Raw genomic sequence first — 14,272 nt, 5'->3', positions numbered from 1 at the left:
TTCAAGATATCCTTGCACAATGAAAACAACAAATGTTATTTTGCTCTATAAACATTATATTGAGATGTTTCTTCATGTCTTTTATTTTTGCTTATTTTTTAATGGACACATTGTAAATGTACATATTTACGGGACTCCCATCTCTACAAAAAAAAAAAAAATTAGCCGGCTATGGTGGCATATGCCTGTAGTCCTAGCTACTCAGGAAGCTAAGGCAGGAGAATTGCTTGAGCGCAGGTGTTTGAGGCTGCAATGAGCTATGATTGTGCCACTGCACTCCAGCCAGGAAACAACACTCCTTCTGGATAAACAAATTCAAATTCAGAGTAAGACCCTGTCTAAAAAAAAAGAAAGAAAGAAAGAAAGAAAAGAAAAAGAAAAAATCAAGTCAGTATTTTTTTTTTTTTGAGATGGAATCTAGCTCTGTTGCCCAGTCTGGAGTGCAGTTGCACAACCTCTGCCTCCCGGGTTCAAGTGATTCGCCTGCCTCAGCCTCCCGAGTAGCTGGGACTACAGGTGTGTGCCTCCACTCCCAGCTAATTTTTGTATTTTTAGTAGAGATGGGGTTTCACTATATTGGCCAGGCTGGTCTCGAAGTCTTGACCTCAAGTGATCTGCCTGCCTTGGCCTCCCAAAGTGCTGGGATTACAGGCATGAGCCACTGCACCAGCCCTCAAGTCAGTATTTTGCGTGACCATCACCTTATCCATTTCCGATTTATTTCTTTGTGGTGAGGACATTCAAAGGCCAGAGAGCAACTCAAAAGTAAGTGTGGTGTTTCTTGTAATCCAGAAAGAATCAGTGGATAGGAGAGAGCTAGAAGTTCCTTCTCAGCCCCGTAATAGAATGTATACTGGTTGTGGTTAAGACACATTGCTTCAGAGGTGACACAGGAAAGGAAGGCTGCTGGCCAGGCTATCCTGGACCTGGAATTTGGGGTGCACATTAACCCTTGTTTATGGACCTAAAGAAGTAGTTCTCTACTGGGGGCATTTTTCCCCTGGGGGACATTTGGCAATGTCTGGTGACATTTTTTGGTTGTCACAACTGGGGAATGGGGGATTGCTACTGGTATCTGTTGCATAGAGGCCATCAATGCATCTCTCATCGTGCAGGGCAGTCCCCCTCCCCAAGAAAGAATTATCTAGCCCCAAATATCAATAGTGCCTAAGTTGAGAAACTCCTGGTCTAGAATTTTTATCCTATACTAAAACTTGTACCGCAGAGCTTAGGGGATTGGGGAGAGACAAAAATATGCATCTGGTCAAACTCCAGGTCACATCCCTAAAGATTCTGATTTCATTAGTGTGAGGTAGAGCCTGGATATGGTATTCTCATGAAGCTCCCCAGGTGACTCACGTAAACAAGGTTGAGAATGACTCCCTGGAGAGTCTGGTCTGATGGAGGCCACAGAAGAGCCAGACCTCCCCCATTTTCCTGTGACTGGGGGGTTATTTAAAGGTTGCTTCCCTGAAGAGGTAGCAGCAGTGGAGAAACCCAGGGGAGATGGAGCGAAGTCCCCCCAAGTGCTAGAGAGGGTAAGATGGAAGTTCAAGTCTGGGGCTTTTGTGAGAATTGGGAAACAGCACTCCTTTTGGATAAACAAATTCAGAACTTCTAGGTGAGTGCTCCCAGGGCTCTTAGCCTAGCTATCAGACCAGACTACTGTGGCAGAGAGAAAGATGCCCTTCTACAGTGGTTGTGGCCCCTGCCAAAACACAAAGCTCCTGAACCCAAAGGCATCTGGATTTTGGCTCCCACTTGCCCCTTCCTCCGGGTGCCTTTGTAGGGTGCACAAACTGCACAACCTAATGCAGCAACCCCAACTAAAATTTGCCTTAGCTAAGATCTTTCTGAGACAGCAAAGGGGCAACGTATTGCCTTACTGATTTAACAAGAACTAAACAATCAAAACAACAAACAAACAAACAAAACCATGAGAGGCTTACTCAAATGCCTCAAAGAAACCAGATCCGTCCTGTGGGCAGCCTAGAAACCCCATCCGGATGCCAGGATCCAGCGATGCCAAGCTACAGGGAGGAGGTTCCAGTCTGGTCGTGGTATCTTTGGGGTGGTTAAGAACAACCCAGGAAATGAGGAAATCTGGCTGCAGGAACCTACAGCTGGATCCCCAAGGCTGTGGGTGAGACAGAACTTTCTGTGCCTTGTGCCCTCCCATCAGCTGATCCTGGAAGGAGAACCTCAAGCCCCATCCTAAACCTCAGCACAGCAGGCACGCACCCGGTCCAGTCCTCGATTTATTCCTTTGCAAAAGAGAAACAAACCAACCAAAAAAACTGTAGTATGGACTTTGACGTCGGCAGAACTACACACCTAAGTTCCAGTCCCTGCTCTGCCAGTAACGGGGGTGAATCTGGGCAAGTTTCTAAGCGTCAGTTTCTTCTTGGAGAAAGTGGACATAGTAATAGCGAACTTGGGGCATGGTCGTGAGGATCATACCAGAGAACGTGGCCATAGTATCCGGCCGCAGTGTGGCCACTCGGAATCCCCTCGGTTGCCCCTTCTGTTTCCGTGTGACTCACGCAGCTTTCTTCTGCACAGATGGTATCCTTCTAGACGTCTGGGATGTTCTAGGCGGTTGAGCCACCCGTGTGTGTATTCTGGGTGAGGGGGCGCGCAAATTGGAGCAAAGAAGGATACTCTAGGATATTTCGCTCTGCTGGGGCATGTCTCCAGCGCTCTCTGGCCAGAGAGCGCTGGCACAAAAGGAGGAGGTGGGTGGGTCAGAGCCCCAAACCGCGCAGTGTTCCAGGGGGGCGGAGAAAGGAGGGCAGGCCCCAGGCGGGAAGGAGGGAGGAAAAGAGGCGAGAGGAGGAGTTTTCCAGCCCGGCCTTCGCCCGCCCGCTAGCACGCAGTCCCTTGGTCTCTTCGGTCTCCTCCCGCCCCCTGGAAGCGCGCTGCGCTGCCGAGGCGAGCTACGCGCCCGCTCGCCATGGGGAGCCCCGCACACCGGCCCGCGCTACTGCTGCTGCTGCCGCCTCTGCTGCTGCTGCTGCTGCTGCGCGTCCCGCCTAGCCGCAGCTTCCCAGGTAGGATCGGAGGCGTGGCTGCCTCCTCAGCTGGGCACCAAAGACCCCCGGAGTCGCCGCTGGGACCCTTCGCTCGGGATAGCGGGAGGTGCAGGGGGCGCCCTTTGTTTGCGCAGAACTCCTCTTTCGCGGCCCGAGGGTGGGGGTGATGCGCAGCGGGGCTGGTGTCCGGGCACGCACCGGGAAGAACTGACTGTCCCATCTCCAGGCGCGGGGCGCCCTCGCGGCGACGGGAACCCGAGCACCTCCTGCGTCGGGCTTCCAGAGTTCCAATCAAACCCTTTTCAGTGTAGGAGGCTCCAGAGAGAAAGTTTGGCCGCAGACTAGTTTGCTACTTTCTCACACCCAGAATTTTGCCTCTCACGTGGTTGCTCACTGGAGGCTGGCAGCTTGTCCTGGAAGGAGCCTCTCTGCCCTCCCACTACACGGCCCAGGCTACCCCCTTGGGGCCGCAGGGCACGAGCCACGGTAAAGCGACTTTTGTGGAAGGCACGGGCGGGGCCTCCCCTGAATCTCTTAACCCCCCCTGCTGGGGATTCAGAGAAAGTCTGCGCCTCTGAGGAAGAATCGCCGGCTGAGTGGTGACATGTGGCATGCACTTGATTAGCCCCAGGGAAAGAGGGCTACTCGCGCAAGGTTCTGCTGGGCAGAGGGTGTGGCTTATTCCTGCTGGGCGTGGTCTCCGGCATCTAAGGGGGCCCCGGTGTTTCCTGGGGGCTCTCCTGGTGTGAGCAAAATTATCTTTGGAGATGCACTTTAAAAAGCTCCAGCTAACTTCCTCACCCTGGAGTCTTAAGTTAGCGAAGAGCTTCAGGGGAGTAGGGCAATGTGCCACGCACTCCTGTTGCCTCGGAATGGAGAGGAAATCCATGGATGCGTTTTAATTTAGTGTTAATGGGAAAGTGGGTGACGTGGGCTATAGGGCGTGCAAATATTTGGCTCTGCGCTCAACACTGTGGGCAGCTTAAATCTGGGGTATTAGAAATGAACCTACTGAGTTCTGGTAGAAGGATAGAGGATGCCTATCTTTCTACCAGTGTGCTTGGGAGATGTGGGGATGGCTGCGGGAAACTCTCTGCATGCACCTAAATGAATGAATGAATAAAACAAATTTGTAAATTAATAAACAGGAACATCTGTGTTTTGAGCTGACTCTTAAGTTTTCAGCTGCTTTGTAGGAACTGATTCAGGGTAAAGTGGAAAGGAAATTTTATCCTTACTGCCAGGCAACTGTCATTCCCATGGTGTGTTAATACCACCTCTCCCACCCCTTTTAGCAGGAATCAGGTTAAAATGAACCTATAGGGGAAGAGGAAGTCATTAAGTGCCCCAGAAGCAGCTTTCTGGGAGCAGGCAAATAAGGTGAGAAGCTAGAGATAGCTTTTCCGCACTGAATTGGGAGGTGTCTGTGAGCTGCCTGGGAACCTCAACTTCTTGTTGAGCCTTTCTCAAGCTGGGGACCCCTTCTCCTTTTCCATCCGACCTCCCTCCCTTCTCCTCCCCTGCCCTCCCCTCTCCTTTCTCTCATCTTCCACCTTTATATATTATAGCTTGCTACCAGGGCCCAGCCACAGAATCATGAGTTTGCCAGTTTGGGCATTCACTACCACAGTCTTTTGGGACCTATCCCTGGCTTTCCTGGCTCCCTCTGCCAGCCTGCAGGCTGCTCCCAACTTTTAGCCACCATGTTCCTGCTTGCCACTACCTTCACTGACTCCTAACCTGCCCTCTGGCTCTGCTCAGACCACAAATGAGCCGAAGCTGATTGGAGCTGCTTGATAAACACTCCTCTTGAGCCTCCTTTTGGCATGGCTCAATGGGGTCTCTTGGGAAGTGTGCTCCTCCGAGGTTGTGAGATCCAGAGGAGGGGATTTCAGTCCAAGCCAGAGGCTTTGGAAGGCTGGGGAGGGGAAACTCTAGGCCCTTGGGTCCGACAGCAAATCACATCGGCTGAGTTCACTCTAAGTGCTGGGTGACAAATTTTAAAGATCATTTCAAAGACACTCTCTTAGCAAGTGGACATCATATGTCCAGTAAGAGAGAAAGTAAGGGCCCTGAATCTGGAACTTCTGAAAGAAGATGGAGATCTAGGGCCCCATCAGCAAGTCGATTATGTAACCATCTGCACGTGAATAGCAAATCTGTCAGAGTGAGAGTAAATCACTCTCATTCCCACTCCTAGAAGGTCTCTGGAGTTCTACCATCTTAGAATTTAATGCAGCTTTTCTGACTCTCTGATCTATTTTTTGCAGCCTAGCAAAGATGCAGTGTCTATAAAAACCCACATGAAGTGTATGGAAAATTTGTAGAAAAGTTGTTTGTGTTTGCCTGTGTTTGTATGCTTATAACAGATGAGAATTTTGATTCTCTTCTTAAAGTAATTCTTAGAGCTGTATTTGCATGTGAGATTTTGTAGGTTCACTCTGCCTCCTTCTGCAAACAAGGCTGAAGATGGAGAATGAGTACCACGGCCTCTAAGAAAGGCTTCGTGAATCTTACATCTGGAGAAAACTGGTAAAGTAGCGTGGTTTTACTAGTCAGGAAAACCAAGTGAGGTTTGCTAAAAGCCAAACCAGACTACATCAGCTGAAGCAGTCTTCTGAAATACCACATTTGGAGATAAGTACTAGGAATGGAGCACCTAGCTCAGGTTCTATAATTAAGGTCTCACCGGGAACAGGCTAGGAATTCCTATTTAGATTTAAAACGTGTAATCAGCTGACAAAAGTACTCTGCAATGAAAAGGAAATATGCTGGGGAGAGCAGCTCATTTTTCTCTAGCATTGTCTTCATTGATAACACTTTCAGTACAGTACAATGTTGTTTGTTAGTTACTACTCATTTCACAGATTTGGGAGCTGAATGAGACACCAGAAACCATTGTTAAAGCTGCATCTTCACATCTTCCCAACTCATCAGTCCTTGTACCATAACCAGTGCTGCTTTTCTCTTTTAGATTATTGCTATAACATTCTCACTTTTGGTCTCCCTAATTCTAGCTCATTTTACTTTCTCACTTTAGATAATGGTCTTTTAAGTCCGTTGACTTGAGTACTGTTTTTTTATCACATCACTCCCCTACTCAAAAACTTAGGGCAGCAGCTTCCTGTTCTCCCTCAAGAAGAAAGTTCTTAGTTGTTTTTAGGGGCCTAGACAGTTTGCTTCTAGCCTAATTTTCCAGTCTTTCCCCCCTGGTTTCCTAAAATCCTGTCCTTATAGAACCTGAGTCACATTTTCCTTCTTGGCTTATGCTGCTTTCTGTACCTGGAATCCTTCCCCCTGGCCATTTGTCCAAATTCTGCCCACCATCCAGCAAAACCCCCACTTCGATGAGACCTTTCCTTGGTCACTCCAATGGGAAGCAACCTGCCTTCCTTTTAACACCCATGGTCTCACTCAGGTCTCTTATATTTATCACATATGTCACATATGATAATACTGTATATTATCATAACTTATGCATTCTTCTTCTTCTTGCAGATTTTAAGCCCTTGAAGTCAGGGGCTGTGCTGTGTCTTACCCTTATTTGTGTTTCCCATGGTGCCTAGCAGAGCACTTTGTGCCACATGGATATTTATGCTTAATGAATTAACAGTGCCTGTAACTCCAGTGATGGGCCATTGGACAGGAAAGGAGCTGAGGGAAACATGTGCACAGGTACACAGGGCTTTGTGCCACCGTGAGTCTACGTACATAGAAACGATGGCTTACTGGCTACAGAGATTCCTTTTAAATCTACGAACACTCTCTGTTTAAGCAATAACCTTCTCTGTTGGGGGCTGTAAGATGAGAGACTGACTGCAGCCGCAAGCTGGAGTTTGCACTTACTATTTTTGTTGGCCACCTTGATCTGTGCCTTTCCAAAGTGGTTGAATGGTTTCCTTAGTAAACGCAAATATGTGTGCTGCATCAATCCCTCTTTCAGAGAACACAACTGAAATTAGTAATTGAAAGTGAAGAGAGAATTTAAATAGAAGAAGTTTTAGTTTTGCCAGGCTATAGCATAGTATGAAAGTTGTAGCAGGCAAGTTATGATTAATGCCCAGGTTAAAGATTCGCTTCCAAAATAGCAGTGTGAATAATAACCTCTCCCAAGTTCCAATTCATAGGGAGTTTCTCAAACCAGCCCCTCAGTTCTTAATTGATTGAAGTAATTGTGACAGGAAATCAAAGCATTCTATTTCAAATCTCCCCTGTAGGATTTAACCAGAATTTCCAAGATGACCCTTTCCTAATGTGTGATGTCTGAACTGCTAACTTTTATGGGCCATTTGTTTTAGGGGGGTGATCTTTTAAGCCTGAATCTTTCTCTGGGAAATTTGGGTTTAGTTCTGACACAGAATCAGTTTCTGCCTTTTCTAATAAAACCTGGACTCTGCCCAGAGTCTTATTTTCAAAGTGAACACTGAATGATGAAGCATTTATGTGCTTGGGAGACCACGATGAAGAAGGTATGTAATTTCTTCTCTCTCGTAGCTTTCTGTCTTATGGGGAAATAGAGACATAGTTATTTCAGGTAATCAGTGTTATAATACAATTGAATTGGCAGGCCCGGGGAGCACAGAGAGGAGCTATGTGGGAACACTGGGATTGGTTATTGAAGAATGATGCTGAGACTTGCTGATGCGGAGATGGTGGCACTAAAGGCCCAAGAAAAGTGAAAGTAGAGAATGTGTGGGCTTCTCTAAGAATATTTTGAAATTGGAGACAAAAATCTGTGTGAGTGTCCTTTTTCTGGGGAGATGGCTCTATCCCGATTCAAAACCACTAGTTGCTAGAGCATCTTCATGAATTCTATGAGAAAATGTGCACTTAATGGGCAGAAAAAGCAATGTACAGAGTAAGATGAAATTACCAGAGTAGGTAAACTTTGATTGAACCAGTGAGCAGGTGGCCTTTCCAGTTACAGCCAGGTGTATAGTTTCCAGTTATTTTCACTTAAAAAGCAGCACCAAGCAAAACAGATGGAATCGTAAATTGTAATTGCCTTCAGGCCTGGGCTGGTAACTTGCTGTACCCCCCTGCCCCACTTAGTACAGTGTGACTTGGGGGAGGATCTTTAGTCAGTATTTGTGGATTTATTGATTGAAGTAATTGTGACAGAGAATCAAAGCATTCTATTTCAAATATCCCCTGTAGGATTTAACCAGAATTTCCAAGATGACACTTTCCCGAGAAAACGGATTGCAAGATAGCTAAATGTCAAAGGAAATTTGTCCATTTGGACAGGCAATGAATCAGGGCATAGTTAATTGCGAAGGCTCTTGGATGTCAAATCACCCTAAGACATTATTCTAAGAGACTCTGGGGGCAGGATTTGCAGATAAAGATTTAGAGGAAAAGCTTGTGCAAGAGAAAAGTCCTTGGTAGCACTGCTGAGCTCCCAAGTTTTCCAGATGATAATTGGTAGCACCTGGATCATACGGGTGTCTGGCACATTCTGACCTCAGAAACCTCTGGAGTACTCATTCCCGAGCTGAATGATTCACTCACCCGTAATCCTTAGCTCACACTGGATACTTCCTTATACATTGTTCTCCAGGGAGAAGATCAATGGGTTTGGACATAATGGCTTGGCTTATCCCAGAGGTTTGGGGTTGTAAATTGAGCATAATGATTTTCAAACTTTCTTCTGAGTAATAGATCCAAACGTAGAATCTGGGGACAGACTTTCTGCCTTGGCCTTGAAATATCATTGCAATATTTCTTCTGTCCCACTCTTACAGTGACCTGTAGTGTAGTCACATGTCCTAGCAGCTCATTTCCCCTGCTATCACTAGCTGTTTGCCATGTACATCCAGTTGTACTTAATGAGAACCTCCTCAATGCTGATTACACCCCATGATCTGCTAATGGATGACCCTCGCCTGCCACTTATTGTGTGGGTGGCTGAGCTGAATGACCCTGCCAATCCCAGCGATCCAAGATTGTTCACAAACACTAGTTAAATTGGGGCCACAGGGTGAGAATGAAGCCAAGGTTTGGCAGGCCCATTGTGGAGTGGTGAGGAAGTGGTGGAGTGGCTGCATCCTCCACCTTCTGAGATTTTGCCCACAAAGTGGCAGTTCCTTATAGGAACTCTGACAGACATGTTAGTACTGACTCAGTATTAGTCAGATCAAGGCTCCAATTCCTTTCAATCCCCGACCCTGAAATTCTGTTTCCATTTAGATTTTAATTCAGCTTTCCAAGGGGTAGGGTCATTATGTTGCACCATTACCTATTCACGGATCGGATGCCCCCAGCCACATGAGTAGGTTGTGGGATCTTGTTCATTTTTGTATTCTCATGGTCTAGCAGGGAGCCTGACTTCTGGGAGGCTCTCAGTGAATCTGTGGAGTGATATTTGCTGGGGGGCATGCCTCTGGCCAGTTCTGAGCCTGTGGGTGGGTATCTTGGTCTTTATCTAGATTTCTGCAGGAGTTTCTCTGTTCCACACCCAGGCTCCCTTGCATGGGTTGCCTAATTCATGGAACCATGGAACCTCAGACTAGGAGGATGCCTGAGACAGTAACTTGCCCTGCATTTTAGGGAGAAGCCTCTGAGGCTCAGCAAGATGAAGGGATTTGTCTGGGGTCACACAGAGAGTTAAAAGCAGAATTGGGAGTAGAGCTCAATCTAGTGGCTAGAATTCCTTTCACTTCATAGGCATGCATTGAATTCAATTTTTGAGTGGTCCCTACATGTCAGGCATCCTGTGGGGCACCAGAGATAGGCAGGCAAGAATGAATGGCACTGAGCATTTGATATGGTTTAGATCTGTGTCCCTACCCAAATCTCATGTTTAAATGTAATCTTCAGTGCTGGAAGTGGGGCCTGGCCAGAGGTGACTGGATCACGGGGGGTGGATTTCTCATGAATGGTTTAGCACCATCCCCTTTGGTGTTATTTTTGCAATAGTAAGTTATCATAATATCTCGTTGTTTTGAAAGTGTGTAGCACCTCCTCCATCTCTCTTGCTCCTGCTCTGGCCATGTAAGACATGCCTGCTTCTCCTTCACCTTCTGCCTTGATTGTAAGTTTCCTGAGGCCTCCTCAGAGGTAGAAGGCGCTATACTTCCTGCACAACCTGCAGAACTGTGATCCAATTCAACCTCTTTTCTTTATAAATTACCCAGTCTCAGGTATTTCTTTATAGCAGTGTGAAAATGGACGAATACAGCATTGTTCACTGAGCCCCTGTCCGGGGTGTATCTCAGAGCTATTCTTTATGTTGACACTTGGCTGTACTCTCAGCATCTCATATCTAGAGCTGTTTGGATGTTCTTCAAGAGTTCTGAGAAGTTGCTGCCCCAATGTCAGTTCTTGCCCTCTTTTGAGGTTGTCAGAGTCCCAAATGCTTCCTCTCTATACCACTTGCTTTGAGCTCCTCAACTGATTTGTGATTACATTAATAACAGTTTTATTGAGATACAATTCACATACCATACCTCATTCATTTACACTGTATGACTCAATGGTCTTAGCATATTCACAGAGTTGTGCATTCATCACCACAACCAATTTTAGAATGTTTTCATTGTTCCCCAAATAAACTTCAAACCCCTTAGCCATCATTTCCCAATCCCCCATCCTTAGGCAACCACTAACCTATTTTCTGCCTCTATATATTTGCCTACACTTGACCTTCCATAAAAATGGAATTACACAGTATTTATCCTTTTGTGTTTGGCTTCTTTCACTTAGTATAGTGTTTTCAAGGTTCAACTGTGGCAGGATACTGGCCAGAGTCAGCCCATGGTGCCTGACCACCTCTCAATGCTGGCTGCAGGGCCACCACTAGTGCATAAAGCACCTTGGAGTGAATTAGAAAAAGAGGCCCCCATCTGGGCACATGTAGATCTGTGGACACAAGGCTTGGTCAAGAGACAGACTTTGGGCAAGAAAAGGATAGAGGCTGGCCCAAGACTCAAGGACTTGAGGCCTTGAGTCCAAGGATTCAAGACTTGGAGAGTGGAGGGCAGGCTAGATTTGAGATGAGACCCCACTTGCTCTTTGTGAGGGTGTGATGGTGGGTGCTGTAGTGCAGGGAACTCCCTGAACTATATCTAGGTAGTCCTGGATGTCGGTAGCTTAACCCCAAGTGGGACAAGCTATGGACCCCATATTCTTTTAGAGCTTGTAACTCTGTAAAAGGAGAACAAAACAAAAAGCTGTGCTTGCATGCAAGCAGCATCTGTGGTGAACTCTTGGGTCATGTGGCAGCACGTTAAAAATGCAGAAGCTCAGGCCCAAACTCAAGACCTACTGAATCAGCATCTTCATTTTAACAAGATCCTTCCAATGATTCTTCTACACGATGAAATTTAGGAAGCAGCTCTTGGCCAAGACAGGGTGGCTTGCCTGTTTATAACTACCACACAGTGGCTCACTTCCCCTCCTCTCCCATTTCCTGTTGGCTTTGCCTTCATCACTGAATCCTCTGGCCTTCCTTTCCTAAGTCCCCAACATTCCTGAGATAAGCATGTACAGCCTGTAGGTTAGGTTTTTCCTCCCTTCTCTAACTCAAAAACAAATGCAACCCCCCTTAACTTCATCTCTTTTTAAATCTTTCTGCCAGGAATACAGCCCCTGCCTGGCTTAGCCTTGAGCAGCAGCAAAGCACATCTTCAGGCTGATTAGTAACGGGGGCCTTGCATGGCTTTTCCCTGCAGCTAAGATGTATTAATACCTTATGAATAACTTTAGCTGTCAAGAAAACCAGGCTAGTGTGATCAGGACTGCTCCTGCCACTCTGCCAAGACTCCTGGGGCTGAGAATTTCTGGAACTGATCAGCTCTTAAAGACACAGGGACTTTTTATCTTCATACCAGAAATCAGTGCCACTGGGGTTAGCGGGGAGGCAGCACCTTGGGAGATGAGTGAGAGTGAGACCAGTGGGTTAGTGAGGAAAACACCCAGCCCCTCATAGTAAGCCCCTCAAGCTCCATGAATTGGGGATGTCAGAAGACTGAACTGTTAACAGCACTGAAAGGGGGTCTCTCACCTTTTCAGGCAGTTGGGTAAGTAGTAGTTTCCAACCCAGCAATGGTATTTTTTTTCTCTTTTCTTTTCTTTTCCTTTTTTTTTTTTGCTTTTTTTTTTTTTTGACGGAGTCTTACTCTGTCACCCAGGCTGGAATGCAGTGACATGATCTCGGCTCACTGCAACCTCCACGGCCAAGGTTCAAGCGATTCTCCTGCCTCGGCCTCCCGAGTAGCTGGGATTACAGATTTGAACCACTACTCCCAGCTAATTTTTGTATTTTTAGTACAGACAGGGTTTCACCATTTTGGCCAGGCTGGTCTCAAACTCCTAACCTCGTGATCCACCCTCTTCGGACTCCCAAAGTGTTGGGATTACAGGCGTGAGCCACTGTGCCTGGCCGGCAATGGTATTTGTACAGGCTGAGTTAGGATCACCTGGGGAGTCTGATGAAATATGGTTTCCCTGGCCCATATTTTGATACACAAATCAAAATCTGTGTATTTTGATTTGGTAGATCTAGGTTAGGGACCAGTAACCTAGGGTGAGGGTCTGCAAACAAAATCCAGGCAGTCCAAAGATGGCTCACTGCCAGTTTTTATATGATTAGTTGAGCTAAGAATGGTTTTAACATTTTAAACTGATTGAAAAAAAAAATCAGAAGAATAATAACGTTTTGTGACACGTGAAAATGATATAAAATTCAAATGTTGATATTATTGAAACACAGCCATGTTCATTCCTTTGAGTATTTGTCTATGGCTACTTGGTGATACAATGGCAGTTGAGTAGTTGTGACAGAGTCCATATGGCTTATAAAGCTGAAATGTTTTCCTTTACAGAAAATGTTGGCTGAACCCCTAATCCAAGGCCTTACTCAAAGTGTGGTTTGATAACCAGCCTCACCTGGGAGCTTTATAGAAATGTAGAATCTTGAACACCATCATAGATATGAAATAAGCACCTACCTTTTAACAAGATTCCTGGGTGTTTGGGGCTACTTCTTCCCCACCATGAGGCTCAACTTGGGACTCATCTTGGAGGTCCAGGCCAGCATGCTATAACTAGCCTTGTATATGGTTAATTTATCTGACACATAGCTGGGTTTGAACCATTCTTAAGGTTTGAAGTTTGGTAATCTCCTGATATCTTAGATGCTCTAAAAGCTAGGTTCCTGTTTTATTCTTGCCAATTCTTGGCTAAGATCCAGTGTCCTAATCTGAGGCTGGAGGTGGACTGGCTTTTGCTACCTGCTGACAGATTTCTTAATGCTTCTTGGATTTCTAGACAGCAGTCTCCAGATGTGCTGCCCTGCCAGGATCTTGGTATGCAGTATGGCCCATAGCCCTCCACCTTCTCCTACTTCCTTCCATGAAGCACCGCTTCCCAGAGACATTCAGAAATGGTGTATGGGAAGCAGGATGCATTGTAATTTAGTTCCAAAAGGCTGGGTTAAATAGGTTTCTTTATTGCGGGACTGCTCAGGGTCATTGATATGCTAGTGTACCTTGTTACTCTCTGAGAGAGGACAAGGAGGAATAGTGAGGACCACAGAATCTCAAAGTGGGGTCTGTAGACCAGCAGTAACAGCTGCAGCATCTCCTGGGAACTTAGTAGATATATACATTCTCAGACCACACCCCGGAGCTACTGAGTCACAAGCTGGGTATGTGGGAAGTGGGCCTAGTCATCTGTGTTTTAGCAGATCCTCCAAGTGATTCTTATATTCACTCAAGTGTGAGAGCCGCTGGTGTGGACATTTCCAAATGGTTTTCTCCGAACATCTCACTAGCCTAGTGTTTCACATTTGTTGATTTCAATTAACACTGTGTTTTTGGTTTCAGGACAAGACATTTGGGAACATGACATTGAATTTCCTGAAGCATTTACTGGCGGCAGTGACTACTGCAGGCTTGGGGAGGTAGAAGTAGGGAAGAAAAAAAAAAACCCACCCTTTGGGTAGCATCATCTGTCCCACATCTGTCTCTCTAGTAATTGTGTTTTGGTTAAAGGAAGTTTTTTTGAGTTGAAAGCCACCAACTTTTGGGTATTATAAACATATGTTCTTTAAAATGTGGTTTTTTTTGTATTAAAATATAAAGAAAGCTGGGGACAGCCCTTGGGGTGTTTCTCTCTCCTCTTCACATTGCTTCCTTTCAGAATACGCTCTTCTGTAAAATTTTCTCATGCAAATTCCAAACTCATCTTTACAGGCCAGCCGAGTCCAAATGGCTCTCATTTGAGCGAGTGACCCTTTT

General features: G+C 46.1%; 1 protein-coding gene across 4 annotated transcripts in view; it reads left to right on the top strand.

Moving 5' to 3' along the window:
• The first annotated feature begins 2,765 nt into the window (after positions 1-2,765).
• The window catches only part of SRPX (sushi-repeat containing protein, X-linked), a 73,165-nt gene continuing 61,658 nt past the window's right edge, over positions 2,766-14,272 (top strand). For 2 of the 4 annotated variants that reach the window (XM_011942057.1, XM_011942034.1), the window contains exon 1: positions 2,766-3,050. In XM_011942057.1, coding sequence (XP_011797447.1) covers positions 2,954-3,050 — 97 coding nt within the window. In that variant the 5' untranslated portion in view covers positions 2,766-2,953. The remainder of the gene's footprint in view (positions 3,051-14,272) is intronic. The other 2 variants (XM_011942042.1, XM_011942050.1) reach the window with 1 other exon arrangement.

This window comes from Colobus angolensis, unplaced genomic scaffold (genome assembly GCF_000951035.1).
Source record: "Colobus angolensis palliatus isolate OR3802 unplaced genomic scaffold, Cang.pa_1.0 Scaffold103, whole genome shotgun sequence".
NCBI lineage: Eukaryota > Metazoa > Chordata > Mammalia > Primates > Cercopithecidae > Colobus > Colobus angolensis.
This window is presented reverse-complemented; position numbering and strand designations above follow the sequence as displayed.